The 23368-nt window shown below is 39.3% G+C and overlaps 1 protein-coding gene across 4 annotated transcripts; it reads left to right on the top strand.

Annotated features, from left to right (window-relative positions):
- The first annotated feature begins 5605 nt into the window (after positions 1–5605).
- On the top strand, positions 5606–21377 carry MTX3 (metaxin 3). Of its 4 annotated transcripts, XR_008687210.2 has the most exons (10): positions 5606–5710; positions 6209–6278; positions 6659–6735; positions 7888–7980; positions 8498–8680; positions 8910–8986; positions 9498–9655; positions 10181–10277; positions 11103–11191; positions 14539–14561. XR_008687210.2 is itself a non-coding variant. In XM_055435791.2 (9 exons), exons 1-9 carry the CDS (start codon positions 5630–5632, stop codon positions 14647–14649), a joined length of 939 nt encoding a protein of 312 aa, XP_055291766.2. In that variant the 5' UTR covers positions 5606–5629; the 3' UTR covers positions 14650–21376. The 4 variants fall into 4 exon arrangements, 3 of the variants coding, with proteins under 3 accessions (XP_055291766.2, XP_088696025.1, XP_055291770.2); XM_055435791.2 differs by lacking the exon at positions 10181–10277 and having other exon boundaries at positions 14539–21376; XM_088839899.1 differs by lacking the exons at positions 7888–7980; positions 10181–10277 and having other exon boundaries at positions 14539–21377.
- The last annotated feature ends 1991 nt before the right edge of the window (positions 21378–23368 follow it).

The following is a 23368-nucleotide window of genomic DNA, read 5'->3' as shown; positions in this document are numbered from 1 at the left end:
ATGCGACGAGTTGACTCACTGGAAAAGACTCTGATGCTGGGAAAGGTTGGGGGCGGGAGAAGAAGGGGACGACAGAGAATGAGATGGCTGGATGGCATCACCGACTCGATGGACATGAGTTTGAGTGAACTCCGGGAGTTGGTGATGGACAGGGAGGCCTGGCGTGCTGTGATTCATGGGGTCGCGAAGAGTCAGACACGACTGAGTGACTGAACTGAACTGAACTAAACTGAACTGGCTCAAGGTCATAGGGCTATTTAGAAACAAAGTCAGCAAACCGTTCTCCTGATTTCCATTCAGTATTCATTATTTTCCTCCCCAAGAATTCCATATCTGAACATGAAAATGACTTATAGAAGTTTAGAGTTAAAAGCGACATTCAAGGATTTCTAGTTCATAATGCACAAACACTTGTTACTTTCATCATTGCTGACAGCACCATTTCACAGATTCTTAACAACCCAGAGGATCCTAACAGAATCTGTAACATGGCTCCTAAGTTAAGGAACACATGAAGGATAGGAATGGATGCCAAGATCAAGTCCCTGGAGTCCAGATGACCATCACTAGATGAAACTATTTTTAATGTCTATATTTTGAAAAATAAGATTTCTTTTTCAGGGAAAACATTGTCTGGAATACTCATTATAAAGTTGTAATTTAAGTCATCCCACACATACATAAATGTTTTGCAGATAGTATGCTTCCCGGTAAGAATCTGAAATTATGATTTTGACAAATTTTGAACAATGTTCTTTAGCAGTCATAAAAATGCACAGGGGCCAACTACCCATACGAGGCATAATTCCTGAAGGTTTCGGCTTTCTGTGTGGTTCTCTGGAACGATACTCAGCCTTGTGGTGCAATCAACTGTGCTAGGGTTTTAAAATTCAATCTAGCAAATATAGACTCTCCAGAGGACTTTCAGCAATAAAAAAACTGCTATCAAATAGATACAAATAAACCTGTGTGTAAAGATTCTCTCATCAAAAGCAATAGCATGCCATTCTCTGTCTCAATACAATGCTAAGAGATTCAATTTCCCTTTAATGCAAATGAAACTGTCCTTTGTAACAGTAGCAATAAGGGAGAAGGCTGAGCTGAGTAATTAATAATAATTGTGTGTCCACAAAGAATGTACATCTACTTTAATCCCCCTCCCTTCTATAAACAAGACTCAAGCAACATACATTCTCTGTGTACGATTATTTAAAATGCCTAATTGTCGTATTTGGTCTCTGAGATTTATGGCTTGGGATTTTAATCCTCTAAACAGGGAGTCCAATTACTTGAATCTGAAAGTTGAATTACCTTCTTTATACTGAAGACTAAACAGACAGTTTCCACTGATTCCACAGAGGATGTATCATTCCTGCTCTCTGCTTCCACAGCATTTTATTTTTATCTCTAACTTTTCTCATGATAATCTGATTTGTTACACCCAATTCTTTGTCTCCTTTGTAGACTATAAACTCCTGAGAATAAAATTCATAACTTATTTATCTCTGTATCATCCCAGAATTTTACAGTGTTTTGGATAGCAGCTGCTCAATAAATATTTTGACATTTAATTTTAATGATATTTATGTTACATGGTTTCCAATTTTAAGTACTGTTAATGGAATCTCACTTTTGACATAACTTCTCTACCCATTTCTGAGAAGTTTCAAACTCTTGCTTTGAAACATGAAAAAGGTCTCTAGCAGATTGATACTGTAATTTAGATGGCTATGTAAACAGTAAGGGACTGTTTAGCAATTACTTGTCTAGTTGTAACTTTATGAAAATTTGCAGAGATTTCTTTTGAATTTTCAACCATCTCAGCGGAGAAGGCAATGGCAACCCACTCTAGTACTCTTGCCTGGGAAATCCCATGGGCGGAGGAGCCTGGTGGGCTACAGTCCATGGGGTCGTGAAGAGTCAGACACAACTGAATGACTTCACTTGCACTTTTCACTTTCATGCATTGGAGAAGGAACTGGCAACCCACCCCACTGATCTTGCCTGGCGAATCCCAGGGATGGGTTAGCCTGGTGGGCTGCAGTCTATGGGGTTGCACAGAGTCGGACAGGACTGACGTGACTTAGCAGCAGCAACCATCTCAGAGGCATGGGAAAGGAAAGAGCTTAGAGGAATGCCTGAGAGAGTATCCCAGAAAGTCTACTGTGTCTTCTAGAAAAGCACCTGGTACCCAAGTCCTAATTTCAAGATCCAGAGAGCATGTTATGATCAAGGCATTTCCAAGGTCCATCTTTCCTTTTTTTCCTCAGTTTTTCTAAGAAATTGTCAGTTTGATGTTTAAGAAACACGTAGCTCATGCCCATAAGGCCCACAGACATAACTGATGACACGCTGCAGGGCCCAATTGAAATGAAAAACTCAGGGCCCTCTGTTAAAAAATTATTAAGAATTTCAAAACAATAACACCAGAACATTAAGGCAAGTGTGAGTTTTCTAAGCACAGGTCTCTGTGTAATTGCAGAGGTCTCACATCTAGGAAGCCAGCCCAGCTCTGTCTTCCAAGAACTTTCAGTACACTGAAAGGCAAAAAGTTTGTATCAGGTAGAAGCTACAATTCAAGTATGTACAAGAGGTTGCAGGGATCCAGAAGTTTTTGACTTTGGAAAACTGTACCAGGGAGGTGACAGTTAAACTCATCTTTGAGGGAGCAGAGCCAGGGAAGAAAGAAAGATATTCCAGACTGAAGGATGGCAGAATTCTTCAAACTCCAGGAAACTTGACAAACTCCAGGAAACTTGCTACTTTTAGAAAAAGTGTAACAAGTAAACATGCAGGTGACTGAGACTGAGAATGGCAAGAAGCAGAAGCCAAACATATGGGGGAAAGGGGTCAAACAATTAGGGTGCCTACTATGTATGTCAAGTTCTTCACCCCCATGTCATAGTTTTAAACAGAACAATCTTGTGACTAAATTGCTATTCCTAGTTCGACAAATGGGTTTGTTTAGGCCCAGGGTGGCAATGGTCAAAGGGATTGGGACACACTGCTTGCTTTTAGTCGCTAAGTCATGTCCAAACCCTCATGAACACCTCTGACCATGGGATTCTTCAGGCAAGAATACTGGAGTGGGTTGTCATTTCCTTCTCCATGGGACACATTAGGCAAACACCCTCTTCCAACAACACAAGAGAAGACTCTACACATGGACATCACCAGATGGTCAACACCAAAATCAGATTGATTATATTCTTTGCAGTCAAAGATGGAGAAGCTGTATACAGTTAGCAAAAACAAGACCAGGAGCTGACTGTGGCTCAGATCATGAACTCCTTATTGCCAAATTCAGACTTAAATGGAAGAAAGTAGGGAAAACCACTAGACCATTCAGATATGACCTAAATCAAATCCCTTATGATTATACAGTGGAAGTGAGAAATAGATTTAAGGGACTAGATCTGATAGATAGAGTGCCTGATGAACTCTGGACGGAGGTTCGTGACATTGTACAGGAGACAGGGACCAAGACCATCCCCATGGAAAAGAAATGCAAAAAAGCAAAATGGCTGTCTGAGGAGGCCTTACAAATAGCTGTGAAAAGAAGAGAAGCGAAAAGCAAAGGAGAAAAGGAAAGATATAAGCATCTGAATGCAGAGTTCCAAAGAATAGCAAGGAGAGATAAGAAAGCCTTCCTCAGTGATCAATGCAAAGAAATAGAGGAAAACAACAGAATAGGAAAAACAAGAGATCTCTACAAGAAAATTAGAGATTCCAAGGGAACATTTCATGCAAAGACGGGCTCGATAAAGGACAGAAATGGTATGGACCTAACAGAAGCAGAAGATATTAAGAAGAGGTGGCAAGAATACACAGAAGAACTGTACAAAAAAGATCTTCACAACCAAGATAGTCACGATAACGTGATCACTGACCTAGAGCCAGACATCTTGGAATGTGAAGTCAAGCGGGCCTTAGAAAGCATCACTACGAACAAAGCTAGTGGAGGTGATGGAATTCCAGTTGAGCTATTTCAAATCCTGAAAGATGATGCTGTGAAAGTGCTGCACTCAATATGCCAGCAAATTTGGAAAACTCAGCAGTGGCCACAGGACTGGAAAAGGTCAGTCTTCATCCCAATCCCAAAGAAAGGCAATGCCAAAGAATGCTCAAGCTACCGCACAATTGCACTCATCTCACACGCTAGTGAAGTCATGCTCAAAATTCTCCAAGCCAGGCTTCAGCAGTATGTGAACCGTGAGCTCCCAGATGTTCAAGCTGGTTTTAGAAAAGGCAGAGGCACCAGAGATCAAATTGCCAACATCTGCTGGATCATGGGGAAAGCAAGAGAGTTCCAGAAAAACATCTATTTCTGCTTCATTGACTATGCCAAAGCCTTTGACTGTGTGGATCACAATAAACTGTGGAACATTCTGAAAGAGATGGGAATACCAAACCAACTGACCTGCCTCTTGAGAAACCTGTATGCAGGTCAGGAAGCAACAGTCAGAACTGTACATGGAACAACAGACTGGTTCCAAATAGGAAAAGGAATACGTCAAGGCTGTATATTGTCACCCTGCTTATTTAACTTATATTCAGAGTACATCATGAGGAACGCTGGGCTGGAAGAAGCACAAGCTGGAATCAAGATTGCTGGGAGAAATATTAATAACCTCAGATATGCAGATGACACCACCCTTATGGCAAAAAGTGAAGAGGAACTCAAAAGCCTCTTGATGAAAGTGAAAGAGGAGAGTGAAAAGGTTGGCTTGAAGCTCAACATTCAGAAAACGAAGATCATGGCATCTGGTCCCATCACTTCATGGCAAATAGTTGGGGAAACAGTGGAGACAGTGTCAGACTTTATTTTGGGGGGCTCCAAAATCACTGCAGATGGTGATTGCAGCCATGAAACTAAAAGACGCTTACTCCTTGGAAGGAAAGTTATGACCAACCTAGATAGCATATTAAAAAGCAGAGACATTACTTTGCCAACAAAGGCCCGTCTAGTCAAGGCTATGGTTTTTCCCATGGTCATGTATGGATGTGAGAGTTGGACTGTGTAGAAAACTGATCGCTAAAGAATTGATGCTTTTGAACTGTGGTGCTGAAGAAGACTCTTGAGAATCCCTTGTACTGCAAGGAGATCCAACCGTCCATTCTAAAGGAGATCAATCCTGGGTGTTCATTGGAAGGACTGATGCTAAAGCTGAAACTCCAATACCTCATGCAAAGAGTTGACTCACTGGAGAAGAGTATGATGCTGGGAAAGGTTGGGGGTGGGAGGAGAAGGGGACGACAGAGAATGAGATGGCTGGATGGCATCACCGACTCTGTGGACATGAGTTTGAGTGAACCCCGGGAGTTGGTGATGGACAGGGAGGCCTGACGTGCTGCGATTCATGGGGTTGCAAAGAGTCGGACACGACTGAGCGACTGAACTGAACTGATCTGGGGACTTACTAGCAGGCTATCTGACTTACTGCCCAGGACTCTCAACCCCTAAGCCAAGCCGATTCTAAACATGCGATTAACCCCTCCAGAGGTCCTTCCCGCATCTCTCCTGGTCCCCAGAGATCTCTTCTCCCTTCTCGCCCCGCCCCCGTGATTCCACCTGCCGGAAAGTAGGTGGCAAAAGCACTTCCGGGATAACCAAGGTCGGCCCGGCAAGATGGCGGCCCCCTTGGAGCTCAGTTGCTGGGGAGGCGGCTGGGGGCTCCCGTCGGTGCACAGCGACTCCCTGGTGGTGCTGGTGAGGCCGTCTCGCTGGCGCGGGCGCGGGCGCGAAGGGGCGGGGCCGGAGGCGCGAGGCTGGCTGGCCGGGTCCCGGCGGCGCTCCGGCCCGGGCCGGCCCGGACGCTGCTTGCTGCAGCAATCTGGGCTCCCTTGCGTCCGAGAAGTTACAGCCTAGCCTGTGTCCCCGCCGAAGCCACGGGGGGGAAGTCATGGCTCCTCCGCTTGGCTCCGAGTGTTTTCAATCATGCAAAGCTGTCTGGGCGGTGGAATGAAAGCCCAAAGCAGGGGGCGCGCGCTCCCTGCTCTGTGTTCCCTGAATGTTGGGGTGGGGGTGAAAGAAGCCCCCAGCGCCCTGGTAGCGGGCGTGCGCAACGCCGGCTAGCAGTCTGGGGAGTGATACAGCTCCGGAGTCTGATGTTTCTACCTTTCGGGGGACCCAGGTTTGAAGTCAGGCTGCTCTGCAGATTTCCTTTAGTACTCAGCCTAAAATGTTTTATTGCAAACTCTCTTTCAGGCTTACGCCAAATTTTCTGGTGCACCCCTGAAAGTCAATGTCATAGATAACACCTGGAGAGGTTCACGAGGTACACTGTAAACTTTTAAACGCTCCTTTCTGCCCCCTTTCTGCACCCTTCCCCCTCTCATTTAAAGCTAGGAGGCATGTAGCCATGGAGTACCTTGGGGTTTTAGTTCTCACCATGACCTTGACTGTATGTTGCTTATGTTTTGATCATTCTGAGTAATACTTCAAAGAACAAGCCAAATAAGTGGAAATTATGAGGAAAGAAATGCTCTCCAAAACTCTGTGTGTGTGTGTGTGTGTGTGTGTAAAACTGCAAAAACCTAAAATATCTTACTCATTTTTTCCTCCTCCAAATGTGATTGGTATAGTTTTAAGGGTCCTGGGATCTCTTCAAAGGATATAAAAATGCTTCCTTGTGTGTAAAATGTTTTTTGATTATAGGAGATGTACCAGTTTTGACAACTGAAGACAATACTATTTCTCAGCCGGCAAAAATACTAAACTTTTTAAGAAAACAGGTGGGTGGTCCTTTTTGAATAAGTAGATTCTCCATCCCTGCATGTTACTTTAAAAAAAGAAAAATATTAAAAATAACTTTTTAGAATTCTATTTTGGAGATGCATGCATGCATGCTCAATGGCTTTAGTTGAGTCCAACTCTTTGCGACCCCATTGACTGTAGCCCACCAGGTTCCTCTTTCCATGGGGATTCTCCAGGCAAGAATATCAGAGTGGCTTTGCCATTCCCTTGCCCAGAGGATCTTCTCTACCCAGGGATCGAACCCCGGGTCTCCTGCATTACAGGCAGATTCTTTACCACCTAACCACCTTGGAGATACATAGGGTTTGATAAAGAAAATAAATCTGAGAGTCACTGCTCTAAAATGAGTTGTACTGTGATTCGAAAGCTGTATAGTGAGTTACAGTCAGCTTATATGATCATGCACTTTGCTTGGCTTTTATTGAGGTTTAGGTATAAGCAGATTCAATTTAGCTATCCTCACTATTACACTTATTGATATGATTGTAAATTTAGTTCCAGAACTGCTACATATTTTGTGCTTGGTATGAGGTCTGAGTTCTTATCAACTAGCAACTATTTTTTAAAAGTACTTAAACTAATAGTTGCAGTTAAATGTTTCATGAAATAATGTATCCAAAATATCTGAACATGCCAAGGTTTATATATTTAAAATGTTTAAACATGTAGCAATTTATATAAAAGTGAAAGTTATCATTGGTTTTACTAATAGTTAAGGAAGTCCTATGTCAACAAAATTTAGAACTTTTCTAAATGGGAAAGTTTTCTCTTTTCATGGGGAACACAACTAATTAGAACTTTTCCTTGTTATAAATTAACAAAAATAATAATAGCTTCCATTAAGTTTGTACTACATGCTGTGCACTAAATTAAGGTCATTAACAATCATTGAAATAATAGTTAATAATTTAAAAAACTAAAACTAACATTTATGGACCTTACTGTGTACATGATGCTATGCTCAGAACTTTATTTGCATTAAGTAGCATTTGTTACTGAATTTGTATTTCTCTTTTCCCTTTTAATATGTTTGCCATTTTTGAGGAAGAATAGGAGTCCTAGTTTATTTAGCTTCACTATTTTGGGATGTTCTTGACTTATGAGGTTTTGGGTTTTATATTTTTTAACAGAAATACAATGCTGATTATGAACTTTCAGCAAAACAAGGGGCAGATACGCTAGCTTACATTGCTCTCCTTGAAGAGAAGCTTCTTCCTGCAGTGGTGAGCATTGGTGAATATTACAGTATTTTAGTGACTTACTGAGAATGTACTTAGTCTGTTTAGAAGAAAAATAATGGAAGAGGCTTAAGAGAGGAAATTTCATTTATGTATTATTTTCGATTGTTTCACGTAACTGTGAAAGTGGGTTGATTCTGTTAGACATTCAACTAGTATAGGAACCAACAAAGTGAAAGACAGTGTCATTTTGGAAATAAAAATTCTCTGTGAAAGACAGAGTTTGTTGCTCCATGTATAGATTTGGGCCAACTGTAATTCATTCAGAAAATATTCATTAAGCACCTAGTATGTTCCAGGCCTTATTCTGGATGCTTGGGATAGAGCAAAACAAAACTCACATGTTTAAAAATCTTGATTTATCCTTGAATCATCCTAGCTGGAAAATGGGTATGAAGTTAACTTCACTCAGAGATATTTATGAAAAAGTTTTACATCTACTGAATGATCTTCTTTTAATAAAAGAATATCCTTGTAGTGTTTTTTCCCCTTTCTTTTGCAGCTTCACACATTCTGGGTTGAGAGTGACAATTACTTTACTGTGACAAAGCCATGGTTTGCTTCACGAATGCCTTTTCCCTTGAGTTTGATCCTGCCTGGAAGAATGTCTAAGGGAGCACTGAATAGGATTCTCCTAACCAGGGGAGAGCCTCCCCTCTACCACCTTCGAGAAGTGGAAGCTCAGGTATGGTTGGAATTACCTTCAGAACAAGGGCTCTCTGGAGGAGGGACAAGAGAACAGGGATGAAACTATTGGGTTGGTCAAAAAATTCATTCGGGTTTTTCTGTAAGATAAGATGGTACAGAAAAACCCGAGCAAACTTTTTGGCCTGCCCAATACTTATCGATGCCAGACTGAAAAGGAGTTCTCGAGCATCTTTCCTACTTTTGAGATGTAATTTCATCCTTATTAGATATACAGAGATGCGAAGGAGTGCCTAAATCTTCTGTCAAACAGATTGGGAACATCTCAGTTTTTCTTTGGAGATATGTGAGTACATTCCCTTATAAAACCATTTTAATGTTTTGTTTGCATATATCCATTGAGCAGTTACTTAAAGCAAGTTCCCTTGCCTGCTCCTCTTACCCCATCCCCAATAAGTTTGCCACTTAAAAAAATACTTAGTGGATTTTTTACTATAGGAAACTTTCTGTTGGGGTAATCTAACATTGACTTAATATGTTGCATATGTGACTTTGAAGCTTTTAAGACTGTTCCCACCCAGTCTCTAGTCTCTATATGATGCCTGTGAGTAAAAATGAATCTTTTAATTTACAACTTAAATTTTCTTCTAAATAAAATGGGTAGAGTACTTTTAAAAACTACTAATGAGTAAAACCCTAATTGCTTCATTTTTATAAGCCCAAATGGGTTAGTAAATCTTTTAAAAGACTATATTGTATACTGCAGAATTGATAAATGTATTTGAGAAAAGTTTTTAGCATAATCCCAGATTAATATTTTCTTATGTGCTTTTTAAAAATCCTTAATTTATTTTCAGGCCTTCCACTTTGGATGCCTATGTGTTTGGTTTTCTCGCACCTCTTTATAAAGTACGTTTTCCTAAAGTTCAGTTACAAGAACATCTGAAGCAGCTCTCCAACCTGTGTCGCTTTTGTGATGACATCCTAAGTAGTTATTTTAGGGTTAGTCTTGGAGGTAAGTTGGTTCTTCTTCAGCTAATCTTTGTTTGCATAGAATATATGCATATTCTCCTAAGGATGTGTACACCAAATCCATTACTTATTTAAAACGTGTGTATATTGTCTTTAAATCTTGGTTTGCTGCTGCTGCTGCTAAGTCGCTTCAGTTGTATCCAACTCTGCGACCCCATAGATGGCAGCCCACCAGGCTCCTTCATCCCTGGGATTCTCCAGGCAAGACACTGGATTGGGTTGCCCTTTCCTTCTCTGAAATCCTGGTTTGTAAAACTTCAAAAAGTGGCATTTTTTCCAACTTTATTTTTTCCCCATGTGTTAGTTCTTCTTTCAATAGAGAAATATCTATTTGCCTTTTGTCTGTTCTTCTGGATTTTATACAGTTCTCGCTTCTCGTTCTTTAAAATTGCCCCTTTGAAGTGGGTCATTTTCTTCTAAAAGTTAACACAGGTATTTATTGTGTCCCTGCTGAAAGATAGCCGTTATCCTAATACAAATGGGCAATTACTTTAAATGTTGCTTCTAGCATTTTCCTGCGTGAACAGAAATGAGCAGCAGATTGATTTTGGTGAGGTACACTCCCATGATTCCACTACTTGAAAACTGATTGCGCCAGACTGGAGGTATAGTAATAGAGGGCACTTAGGCTCTGTCACTTAGGCTCTGCTGCTTCGGGAGTGTGGGGCCTTGTGCTTAAGTGATTGGGACACTAAATTTGTATGGGGAGAGTTGGCAGAAATTGTCCTTTTAAGAAATAGAAGTCATAAGGACCATTGGCTTAGGAACAGTTTACTTTTTTATATAGTGGGTTATGTGTTTTTTATATAATACACTTGTATGTAACAAGGGAAGGGTTAGTAGTTTGGAAGTCATGTAACTGAGTAATTTTCAACCTTGTTACTTGGGAGCAGTGGTTAGCAAACCTGACCACAGAACAAATACAAAATCTTAAGTCCTGTACCAGATTCACTGAATTAGAATAGAATCCATTCCTGGAATAGATCCCAGAAAACTGTATTTTTTAAAAGTCCATTCAAGTACTTTGGAGGCATGGATACTTGTTTGGCCCTTAGAAAGCTCTTCAAATGCAGTAGTTGTAACTAAAGACTTGTTTGTAATGGGTGGGGAAAAGGTACAAGGCAAATTTGAGAAGGCAGTGAGGACTGCTGTGCTCTTATTAATGACCTTGGCTGTCTGCCTAACACTTGGCTAACTGGGTCTCCTTAAGGACAAATTTAGTCCTTTGGCTTAGGGTTTGGTTTTGTAGCATTACTGTATCTCTTAAGTTTGCCTTTGAACTGAGAATGGTTTTTCACTTTGCCTTTTTGGGGAGGTGGGTGTGGGATGGAGCACTTAGAGGGTGGATAGACTCAGTATTCTTTGAATCTAAACAGCTTTTGTAAGGCTTTCAAAATTTCCTCTTTCTGATTTCTGTCCTGGCTTCTTAGGCATCTCTCCTGCTGGACAAGAAACAGTAGATGCAAATCTACAGAAACTGACACAACTTGTAAATAAGGAATCCAACTTGATTGAAAAGGTCACGTTTACTTCAATCGTTATTTTGTACTAGTTCAGCATTTTCCTTTCTGCAGTTAATATTGTAATTTGGGTTATGCATTACCTTTACCCTTTTCTTTATTTTTTTAAGTTTATTTTTTTCCAGAAAGTTGTTTAAATATACATTTACTAAAGCAGTACAAAATACAGTGTTTTGAAGGCCGGTGAGGGACTGATTGAGGGAAAGATCTGATAATAGCATTGGGTTTACTTCTCCCACACAATTAGCAGTACTTTTCAAGTTAGGAGACTTTGGCTTTAAAAAAAGAGGGGGAGAGAGAAAGAAATAGAAAACACTTCTTGCTTGCTTGTCTGCTCCTTTCCGTCTCTTAGGGTTAGCGTTTCTTGATTGTGCGCTCCTGTGCTTATTCTTCCTTACTAATAGCACCATGGTGTCTTTTTCTTTCTTTCACATAAATGTGTTTTTATTTTTTCTCCTTCCTATCCTCTGTTCTAAATGTTGTTTACAGTTTTTGGCTAGTGTGGATATTTGCCACTTAGGGAGTATGCATTTGTTGAGAGAAATATTGAGGGATTGGGCAGGGGAGGGAACCAGCAATGGAAATTTCAAGGGTGATTCTAGGTGGAAAAAGAGAGTTATACAGTTTTTTCCTCAAGTGTTTGATAAACTTGCTTTTTTCTTGTACAAATGGATAATGCTTCATTCTTTCACAAACTAAGGGGTCATTATGGCCTAATAACACTGACTGGAGGTTTCAGGGATTGAGCAGCAGGCACTGTATCATGTGAGCTGTATGTGAGTTTTCTCACTTAATCTCACAGCAGCCCTGTGTGTGCAGGTACTCTGTTATCCCCGTTTTACAGATGAGGTAACTGAAGCTGCAAGGGTAGCTTATAACATCATCTGCCCGAGGTCATTCAGCTGGCAAGAAGTTGAGAGAGAATCTGAACCCCAGTAATTAGATTCCATGGACAGGGAGGCCTGGCGTGCTGTGATTCCCATGGGGTCGCAAAGAGTCGGACACGACTGAGCAACTGAACTGAACCGATGGGCTTTGTAGTTAGTCAGCAGTGTAACTCATGAATGAAGTTATGTATCCATTACTACTGGTGGTAATAGCCAGGTTTACATCTGCCACTCTCTAGAATGACCATTTTATTTCTTTTTATGGTATATTCTTGGGCTTCTCTTGTGGCTCAGCTGGTAAAGAATCCGCCTGCAATGTAGGAGACTAGGTTCAATCCCTTTGTTGGGAAGGTCCCCTGGAGAAGGGAAAGGCTGCCCACTCCAGGATTCTGGCCTGGAGAATTCCATGCACTGTGTAGTCCATGGGGTCGCAAAGAGTCAGACGTGACTGAGCGACTTTCACTTCACTTCACTTCACTTCATGATCCCCTGGAGAAGAGAATGGCTACCCACTCCAGGATTCTTGCCTGGAGAATCCCATGAGCAGAGGATCCTGATGGGCTACAGTCCACAGGGTTGCAAAGAATCAGACACAACTGAGCGACTAACACTTAACTTCTTACTTATGTGCCTCTTGTTAAAGTTTCGGTAAGCTGAATGAAAGCCAAGTTTGTCTTAATTCTTAGCCCAACGCAGTAAATCTCATGAGAGGAAATATACCAAGAGTTAAGTGTGGATAAGGGAAAAAGTATTCAGACTGTTGTAGATACTCTTCTGCTGGATGAAGACTATCCAGTGTAGTTTTCATTTCCATCTGTGGCACATTCATTTCAGACCTACATTTGCAGAAAGTGAAACCAAGAGGCCCTGCCACCACTTCTGTGCCGTTCACTTTAGCATCATCTCTATATGAGAGTCTCCTGACCCTGTGTCAGCGCCTCTCCCCACTCCACTTCCCATCTGCTCTTTAGTCCAGATCACTGTTTGCTACAAGAGAATAGAACAACAGATTCTCTTGACTACCACTGTTCAGCATTTACACAGAAAATCTAGAGCTTAAAAAAAAGAGAGTTATGTTTGAGGAGCTTAGTTCTTGCAAGAAAAACAAGGCATCTTAACACAGCTGATTCAGATAGTTCACTGAAAATACTCTTGTCCATTGGAAAACTGAGTTCATCTTTTATTCTTTTCCTTTGATCATATACCCCATGTACCTCTGCTGAAGCATTTCCTTGGTGCTTTATAAAAGCATCTTGAAAGGAGAGAGTTTTGCGCTACACATGTTAAAACTCTTTTAAAAAGCCTGTCTACCAGCTAGGTGATAATACGCTGTATTCTCTTGGTTTTGGGTCATCGATGGCAGCTGCTTTCAAGACTTTTATGAAGTAGCTTAACACCAGGACCTTGAACTCTGGTTTTGGGGTACCCTGGTTAAAGGTAGTTTTCTAGAGTCTGACTCAGATCTAAATAACCCCTTTCTGGATGTTTTCAGGAATGTTAATGTACCCCTGAAACTCTTGGACATTTTCTAAATGTGCTCCACGTTACTTTGTTTCTCTAGACTTAGAACTGATCCATTGTTTGCAGTGCCTCTGGATGAGGTCTAAGGTATTTATCCTTCTGTTTTTTCCTAGCCTTCCTTGGTCTAAATACTCAGATCCTAAAAGAGGTGATCTTTTTGAGTAGGGTACAGGTCATTTTTATTGAGACTTGAGGTATAGTTGAAAGAACAATAGTGTTAGAATAAGACCAGGGTTCACATCTCAGCTCTAATGCTGGCTTTGCTAATGCAAATCTGATAACCTTTCTGAGCTTCCTTTTGCTAATCTGTAAAATAGAGAATGATTGTCTTTTTTTCTTTATAGTTGTCTTGGGAAGCTCAAATGAGAATATACTTGGTAGCCTGTGGAAAGCAGTCTAACAGAAGTGTTGCTTTTACACTTAGTATTAGAAGGTTTCTTAAACCAAGTTGTACTGTGGTTGAATTCAGTAGACTGTTCATTTTGTGGCACTGCTGTAATTTTGTGAAGACATCAAGAATGAGCCATACTGCTTTTATACATATACTAAGTGAAAGTCGCTCAGTCGTGTCCGACTTTTTGCAACCCCATAGACTACAGTCCATGGAATTCTCCAGGCCAGAATACTAGAGTGGGTAACCTTTCCCTTCTCCAGGGATCTTCCCAACCCAGGGATCAAACCCAGGTCTTCCACACTGCAGGTGGATTATTTACCAGCTGAGCCACAAGGGAAACCCCATACATGTACTAAATCAGCCAGTATTTAGGTTTGATGTTTAGAATTCTTTAGAGATTATTTGCAAGAAAGAGAGTTCTCTAGCAGTGCTAGAGACATAAGGTTCTGTACTCTTCTAGGCTATAGTTTGGATGGGGACGCCACAGTCCATATTAGCGGTACCATAGCTATTAGTCAGATGTACCTTTTGTACTTTTCCACAGATGGATGACAATCTTCGCCAAAGCCCTCAGCTTCCTCCTCGGAAACTGCCAACACTTAAATTGACTCCAGCAGAAGAAGAAAGTAATTCCTTACAACGACTGTCACCCTGACAGCCCTGCTTTGTGTCCAAAGTCATGTGGTTGTTGCAGAAATCTCTTACACTAAGTGTGTGAAAGGCAAAAAGAAAATGCTAAAAATAGGTAGAAGGAAGACTCTAAAACAAAAGAAACTTTCTATGACAGCAATTTTTTTTCGTTAGGAAGCTTCTGTTTTAGCTTGGCAATGCACTTTAAATAACGTCAGCGTGAATGCTAAATGAACTTGGGGGGGAAAGAAAATACATTGTACTGTATATAAAAACCAGCCTTAACCTTGGCAGATTTTTGCCTTTGGTTCACATGTTGCTGGCCCAAAGCTCCACTTCTGTTCTGAATGTGCACACTTAATTTATTCAAGTTAATTTATTAATTTAGTATCCTTGGACCAGTCCGAATATTTAATATGTGGCTCTTTGCCTAAGGCCTTTTCTCTTCTGTTTAGAAATCTGATGCCTATTTTAGACACCAGGAAAAAAATATTATTCTAATATTCTCTTTAATAGAAAACCTGTATTTAATGTTAAAAAACAGCAAGGAATGTGTTTCTTAATTATCTCACAAGTCTAACCTTTGGGGGAGTTAGTACCATATATATAAATATTAAAGATGATAATATATTAATATTTGTCTGACTATATGTACTTCAGTATAATAGTATTTGATGATGTGTTCAGTATAGGTTAGCAAGGGCTGTTTTAATTTATTGAAGCTTTGCTGCTGCTGCTACTAAGTCGCTTCAGTCGTGTCCGACTCTGTGTGACCCCATAGACGGCAGCCCACCAGGCTCCCCCGTCCCTGGGATACTCAAGGCAAGAACACTGGAATGGGTTGCCATTTCCTACTCCAGTGCATGAAAGTGAAAAGTGAAAGTGAAGTCGCTTAGTCATGTCCGACTCTTAGCAACCCCATGGACTGCAGCCCACCAGGCTCCTCCACATGGGATTTTCCAGGCAAGAGTAATTGAAGCTTTAGGCCTGTGTATTTGTAGTACATCTTTAACACTAGTCATCTCTTTCTTGGATTGATTTCAGGAGAGCTGAATGTTAGCATCACTTTTATATTAGGCTGTAAAGAAAGTCTTACGACACTTGCTCAATTGTTAGACACTACTCAGGAGGAGCCCACCGCCACAGAACTGAAAGCACCTACTGTGTATCTGGTTCAAGTTCACCATGCTTGGCTCAGACCAGTGTTCTTTCCTAAGAAACATACCACGTGGTCAGAAGCTTTATGACAACTAATTACTTTCCATAGAGCTTAACTCCAGTTGAAGGATTCTTTGGAATAATCGGAAATAGCATATTTTAAGGAACATTTTCCATTTATTGGTTGCTGAACTGTTAAAAGAGTTGCTGTGTGGGTAATTTTACTTTGAATCTTGCTTATTTTAGTGGCTGAGGTGCTTCTGCCTTCTTAAAATCACTTCTGGGGTTTTTTAAATATAGGACCATGTTTTTGATTAGTGTCTTAAAAGATTACTATGGTGCTCAGCAAATCTTATCTCATCCTGCTGAAACCCCCATGTTAGGAAAACAGCTTTGGAGTCAGTAGACTTGTCTAATTTGAGCCGAGTGGAGCTCAGTAGTGTTTGACCTGCATCCTCTCAATTTGTTCTGTATTAGGTAGCTATTTATATAGGAGTCTTTAAGTCATCATAAATATTTTTTCTTGAAAGTTTTAATGAGACACAAGGTAATCTTCATTGGTTGTCTGTTTGGATACATTGAGAGAAAGTCACTCATCTGTTTCACATTACTTCTGCAACAGGTGGGAGAGTGGGTGGGGGCAGGGGAGGGTGTGTGTGCGTGTTTTATGTTATTAGTCTTCTGTTAGAGTCCAGCAGTCGGAAATCTGTAGAGAGGGTGTGTGTGTGTGTGTGTGTGTGTGTGTGTGTGTGTTTGTGTGGTGGTGTGTGTTAGTCTTCTATTAAGATTCCAGCAGTCAGAAATCTGTATGAATATTATATGTTGGAAATCATGACTGTAGGACTTTATTATCTTCTGGGATTAATGTATACTGAAGAAAGGTGGTTAGCACATTAATCAGACATCTGTTTATGCTTTAGTGGTTAATCATTTTCAATTATGATTTCTATTGAAGCTTTCAAAAAGCAATTGAAGTGACTTACAATTGTTAAACATATGTAAGATAGGACAGCTAAAATTGGGTTTTGGAAAAATAAAAAATTTGTAGGAGGTAGAACTATACTAACCCAACCCTAACTATGCTAACTCTAAAATTGAATGGTAAATTTAACTCCCAAGTTGCCCTATGGACAAAATCAAAGAATAATACGGGGTTATGTAAAGCTTTCTGTCAATAAAGTGACTAATGTCTATGAGTAAGAAAAATGTGTTTATGTTTTTATAAGAATGTGGGGTATTGTGTTCTTATGACATAAAGTTGCAGCCAATAAGCATATTGTAATGTTTGATGTGTTGAAAGTTGAATCAAAAGGTATCATTCTGGAATAGCAAGTTTTGTCCTTTTTTTAGTAGAAAAGATGACTGTAAATATGATTTTATTTCCTTTCAGTCATTCCTGCTTTGAACTGCCTTTAGCTGTGTGCCGTGTAGGCCATGATACTTCCAGACTATCTTTGCTAAGAGGCGAAGTATGAGTTAGATAAGTGAGAATTTATACACTGGGTTACTTAGTTGTGCTTTTTTGGTAAAAGCTAATGAGATGCTAGGAAGCTATCACTGAGCACAAACCACTCCAGGCATCGGCCACATATATAGGAAGCTCTTGGAAAGGAACAACTTTCAGGACTCGATAGAGAGCTTGTGATCAAGCTGTCAGAATATGCTTTGGAAAAAGTTCGAGTTTGCTGAGATAAATGATCCACAATCTTAAAACACTGTGGTAGAGGATAATATGATAAAAAGGACTGTGTTGGTGTTTATGTTTCTTGGCAGTATAGGATGAGAAAATTGGTCAGATAATTCCCATAAGATAAAGATCTTTCATCCGCAAACTGTCATCGGTCGTCCATAAGATTGACCATTCTCATAACACCAAAGAAACTACAAAAGACCTTTAAGGATAGTCATTCCTACACAATGTTTTTTTCCCCTAAAAGTTTGGTACTGGCAAATGAATCAAATTTAAACCTAGATATGTTTTTGAGTACTAGAGATTTTACATTAAATCAAAGAATTTTGATTTCTATTTGTAATTTCTATTCATTTACTATGGCAAGATACATTAACTTAAAAGAATGGGAAAGCTTATTTCAATCAGAGCTAAGGTACAGTTCTCAGAAGTCTACCAAAATGGAAAAAACTAGACATCAAAAGAGGCAGAAATTGGTAACAGTGATAGTATCTCAGAAAACCAATTTTTAAAGGTGGTATCATGTGATAAAAGTGGCATTTGAAGTCAGCAGTAGTTTTCTTAGAGCCTCTTCCAGGAATAGTTATTTACCAGGTTATTAGATTTTTTTCATAAGCTGTCAAAAATTGTATCCCTCTAAAACCAAAATACAAGTGCTTACATGTGAAGACAAGAAGCTGAGGGATGGTTACATAGGCTTTCTCTGTACTATTTTTGCAACTTCTTTTTGTGAGTCTAATTATTTCAGAATAAAAGGGTTTTTTAAAAGTAAATTCAATAGAGTGAATTTATCTTTAGATAAACTGATTTACAAGTTAATGCTTCAGACATAGTATTCAGTATTCAGTTCCAGATGAATAAATGCATAATATAAATTAATTTATTTCATTCCAAGTTTAAAGATAAAAACAAATTCAACTTTATAACATATGATTATCTAAAGATTTGGTTTGCCTTATCAGCAAAGATTAAACAAGCTAAAACCAAGAACCCCTTCTATGATCTTTATGTTTATATCTTTTCTCCCTATGGTACCTGGGTTTAAAATATTTTGAAAAAAGCTCCTCCATAAATAAATAATCTTTTATTTTGCAGGTGTTTTCTCGCTAGCAACACTAGGACCATGCTCTGATGAACAAAGTGTAGTGTCTGTCAGTGTTTTTTGTTTTAGGCTTACAAGGATTTAGTGATTGACTTTGTTTTGGTTTAGTTATTTATCTAATTCAAATCCTGAGCAGAGCCACATAGCATATTTGGATTGTAATGATGGTATTCTGTATATGTTGTTGGCACTTAGAATTATTTTTTGTCTTTTCTCTTGTTTAGCTTTGTGTAATTTGCATTTACTTTTCAATGTTTTCATATTTCCTAAGAAATTACTAGATTATTAAGAAATCTGTTAATTACGTGAACCAAAGGTCAGTAATCCTAGTCTCAAAAGTTTAATTGAAGCGTAATTAAATCTTCAAAATGTTGATTTTCTTTTTATTTATTTTTTTATTGGAGGCTAATTATTTTACAATATTTTATTGGTTGGTTTTGCCATACATTGACATGAATCTGCCCCGGGTGTACATGGAGACATAGAGTGATGTGCTTTTTTTTTGTTTTTTTAAGCATTTGTAAAATTATTTATCCCAAAACTCATGTTGGGATATAATGTTTGTTTAAACCCCAGATTACCTGCCCTAGACTTAAAATTATTGTGATTGAGGTGGAGAGGTATTCTTAGAATCAGAAAGCATACAAAAATTTTTTGTCCTGATGAGGAGGCCAATGATTACTGATGAGAACTAACATTCTTGAACAGTGATATAAGAAACGGTTACTCTGAGTTGGATATTTATAAATAGAGAGTGAAATGTTATAATAAAAGACTGTTCAAAGCAGAGCAAATAGTTCCTTTAAAAAATGCAGGAAAATAAGTGTTTTTATATCCTCATTATTCTTAATTTGAAATTATCTTGTAAGATTTTTTAAAAAACTATATTTTAGTTCTTTGGAGAAGCAGTTTAAGATATATTTTGGCAGAATATATTGTTATTGTATGAAACGAGAGGTCTTTGGCCAAATAGGTTTGGAAAATTCTGGATTAGACAAAGTGAAGTTACTGTAGGCTTCTCAGAACCTTCGATGTGCTGTTGGTGGTTTCAAACTCCAATGAGGACCCGTATTTTACACACCATTTTCCTATTTTTATGTGGACTTTTTTTAAAGTAAGTGTCATGTGGGACTTGTGTTCTGAGAAATACACTTAAGAGAAATGCTGCCCTGTGAGTGTTTCTGCTTGTTTGTACTCATTGCAAAGGCTTCCAGCTGTTGGCTGCCCCTCTAGTGAGTGGTGGGAAAATGGGAAGAGACAGGTTAGCACTCCCTTGGACCATAGAGTTGACTGAGAAGTGGCTTCAGGTTTCAATAAGTTGCTGTTTAGGCACCTGTGAGGCCTGTGGTCAGTCCAGTCACTTTCCCTGGAATCCCAGTTAGCTTGGAACAGCTGCACAGGGGTGTGAACTGGCAGTTTCAGAGAACCAGCCACTTCTTAGGCATCTACAAGTCATAGGGAACCAACTTGGGAATCCAGAACAAATTTCCAAACTGATTTTGGCTCTGCTTTAAAAGTACCAAAAAGGCAATGAGTATTTATAGCATTAAAGGCACATACGAGCTGGTTATTTTATACATATATATATGCATACACACATAGTGTCGTAGAAAGTTTACATTTGCTTCAGTGACAAAAGCAAAGAAAGTTTAATATTTTCAGGTTCTGTTACTGAAGACATTGTCTAGACAAGGATTGCATGTTTGTGTACGCTTTTTCAAGGATGAGTGTTTACAGCTTTTTTTCTGAGCAGTTTCTATATCCGACCCCACCCCCACCCCCAGTTTAAGCCTCACTAGACCTTCTTAGAGGACTAAATATGTCTGATTTCATCTCAGAGTACAAAATCAGTCTACTCATTGTAAGGAGTCTCTTTGTTTTCTGCAGTGTACATGGTTGCATATTTGGAACTCCGTGCTTTGGATATGAATTTGATAAAAAGCCTGCCACTGGATTTGAGTGTAATGGTGAACATCTATGCATGTGCAAAGCAATTGGATCTTTGTTCTGATTATTCAGATTTCCTTTTGCAAATTCAGAAAAATGCCTTTTAATCATTGAGTTTACATACCCAAGATCCTTGGAAGTCTAGAAAAAAATGACTTGACAGAGTTTGCATCAGTCCTGAGTAAGTCATGCAGAGTAGAGAAGGCTGTGTGCTGGCCATCCATTCTTTGGCCTGTTGGCTGCCTGTCTTGCAGGGCTGGCGTCTCTATTTCTTGGAGAAGGATCGGTGTACTCAAGCTTTTATGTTAATTGCATAAAGATGAGCTTTATTCTTCTTCTGACTTGGTGTTCTATTTTGTAAAATAGGAAATAATGTCTTCTCATTTTTCTGCTCACTCTGAAGTGGAAATTTGAAGTGTTTGTAATGGAACTTCAGCTTTCTGAAAGACTGATAGCAAAGAAGACAAGAAATTTATGTATACTTATATTGGTTTTGTTTCACCAAGCTTATCTTTGAATGGCAAACATTTGAAACATCTGTTCTAGTGTACAACTACTATAGTTTTGTTATTAACAAACTTAAGATAAGCATTGTTTGTCATAGTTTCAATATTCTAGCCTTGCCTAGTGTGAATATATTTTACTCAGAGATTATGTACAAATACCCAGAAGTGGTGATGATGATCAATGTTGTAAAGAATTTATTCTAATACATGAGAAACTGGATATTATATCAAAATAGCTATTTTCAAAATAAAATTTCAAGTTGCTTGAATGTTTATTAACTCTTGGTTTAATGTTATTTATTCTTTGAGGTGAGTATTTCATTGGGAAGAATTTTGGGGTGGTTGAAAATAGTTCTGTGCTGGGACTGAGCTACGTAGAGTGTTGCTCTTTTTAAAATGCCCATTCTTAAAATGATGCATTGAGGTCATTTGTGCTTTTCCCAGCCTGTGCTCAAGGAGGGTAGGTGCCTGCTCCTAGGCCATGGTATGTGTGTGACCTCAGAGAGCTCACTCAACTTCTCAGGGCTACAGTTAGCTCATCCCTTCAGCTCTGTAAGTTGCTTTAAAATTTTATCTTTTGCTCACCTAGGAAGTCCAGTGATACTCCACATAATTGGATGGAAGACATACACTGAGAAAAATAATTGTAGTTAAAGGGGAAGATATTCATATTTTTTTGCTGCTTTTTTGGGGAAAAAATAATGGGGCAGGATATGGAGGTTTAGAAAACCCCATGAGAGCTGTTAGTCTAGTATGAGCAGATTCCCTGAGGGGTTGAGTCTGTTAATAGAGTTTTATTTTGTTTTATTTTTAATTGAGGTATAATTTATATGTAGTAAAATGCATCAGCCTTCCAAGTAGAGCTGTTAGGTATGTATTTCATATGGAAAGCCAACTACATCTTTGTTGATACTTCTGTCCCAAAGAACACAAGCCTTAATTGCATATGAACTTTGGGTTTCAGATGAACTTTGGGTTTCAATTCATCCGTGGGTGGATTGAGGTGGTTAGTAACAATCACCTGCTTTCCACAAGAGAGCAGGAAAGAAGAGTGGGTATTGGTGGGATAATAGAATTCTTTGGGGGAAAGACAACTCTTTGAGTCACAAACCTGAAAACCTTTCACCAAAGACCTTCAGAAATGTTGGTTCTTAGTTGCTCAGCTCGGAGCCTTGACTCTGGCCTGGGACAGTTTCGGGTGATCAGATCTCCTGGATGACTATTACGGTGTGACGCCCCTTGCTGGACAGCAGGCTGCACTGTAAACAGTCTGGTTTTCTTTTGGCACTGATAGCAGCTCCTGATGTAAGTTTTGCCACACTGGAATCTTGTCCTAAGGAGACTGAGATAAAGGGGAAAGCACTAAGATCCCTGAGTACTGCCCACACATTTGAGACAAGTGTATATGAGAACAGGAAGGAAATGGTGGTGGAAAATGTAAGGACTTGTCCTACTCAAGGACAAGTTCCTAGTTACGTTCCTAGTTGTAAAGCAAAGGGGATACTCATCCCTTCTTGATCTGACAGGAATTTCAGGGAAAAGGATGAGAAAACAGTACATTTCTCCAGGTACATTAGTCAGCTTCCTGGAATGCTTTAGACATCTGTGATTAAGAAATGAAGACAGCTGTGCATCATCAAAGACATTTCTAATTTCTAGCACAGCCAACTCGAGGCCCCAAATGTTGTGCTTTACCAAGTAAGAGAGAGGCTATGATATTTATCCTGCTTTTTGAGTAAGTGAGTGAAAATAGGGAAATCTTGACATTTATAAATAAAATTAGGGATTGGTGTTTCAGATCTGAGTTTGGGGCAGGTGGTCTTTTCAATAATTTACATTTTGAGAAAGTAAGAAATCTTTCGGTATAGAAGGAAGCATGACGCTTTCCAAATATCACACTTAAGACCAAACAGATTTCAGTTTTATTTTAAATGCAAGAAGCAAGCTGACTTATTTGAGGGCTGTCAGACTGTGCCTGTTCTGATGTGTTGTCCCAGTTCTCTCCATGAGTGGGGATTTGCCTTTTTCACCAAGGAACATGGTTTGCGTTTTATATTACACATAATATCCAGTTCACAGCATGACTACTGATAAAATGGCTGAGAAAAGGGTGGGAAGGGATACAGTAGATGAAGAAAGTGAGAGGAAAAAGAACCAAAGAGAAAGAAACTCTAACTATGATGTGGGGAGAAAGGGGAATGCAAGTAGAAAGACAGTGGATTTTAGAGTTAGAAAGTCTGGCTTAACAGCACACCAAACTAGGGATTTTAAGCAGGTCACTTAATTTTTTATTTTTACTATTCATTACAATGCAATGGAATAACTAAATCTGGATGTATGA

This window comes from Moschus berezovskii, chromosome 9 (assembly GCF_049115385.1).
Source record: "Moschus berezovskii isolate FMDL1 chromosome 9, NW_MosBer_1.0, whole genome shotgun sequence".
NCBI classification, from domain to species: domain Eukaryota; kingdom Metazoa; phylum Chordata; class Mammalia; order Artiodactyla; family Moschidae; genus Moschus; species Moschus berezovskii.
This window is presented reverse-complemented; position numbering and strand designations above follow the sequence as displayed.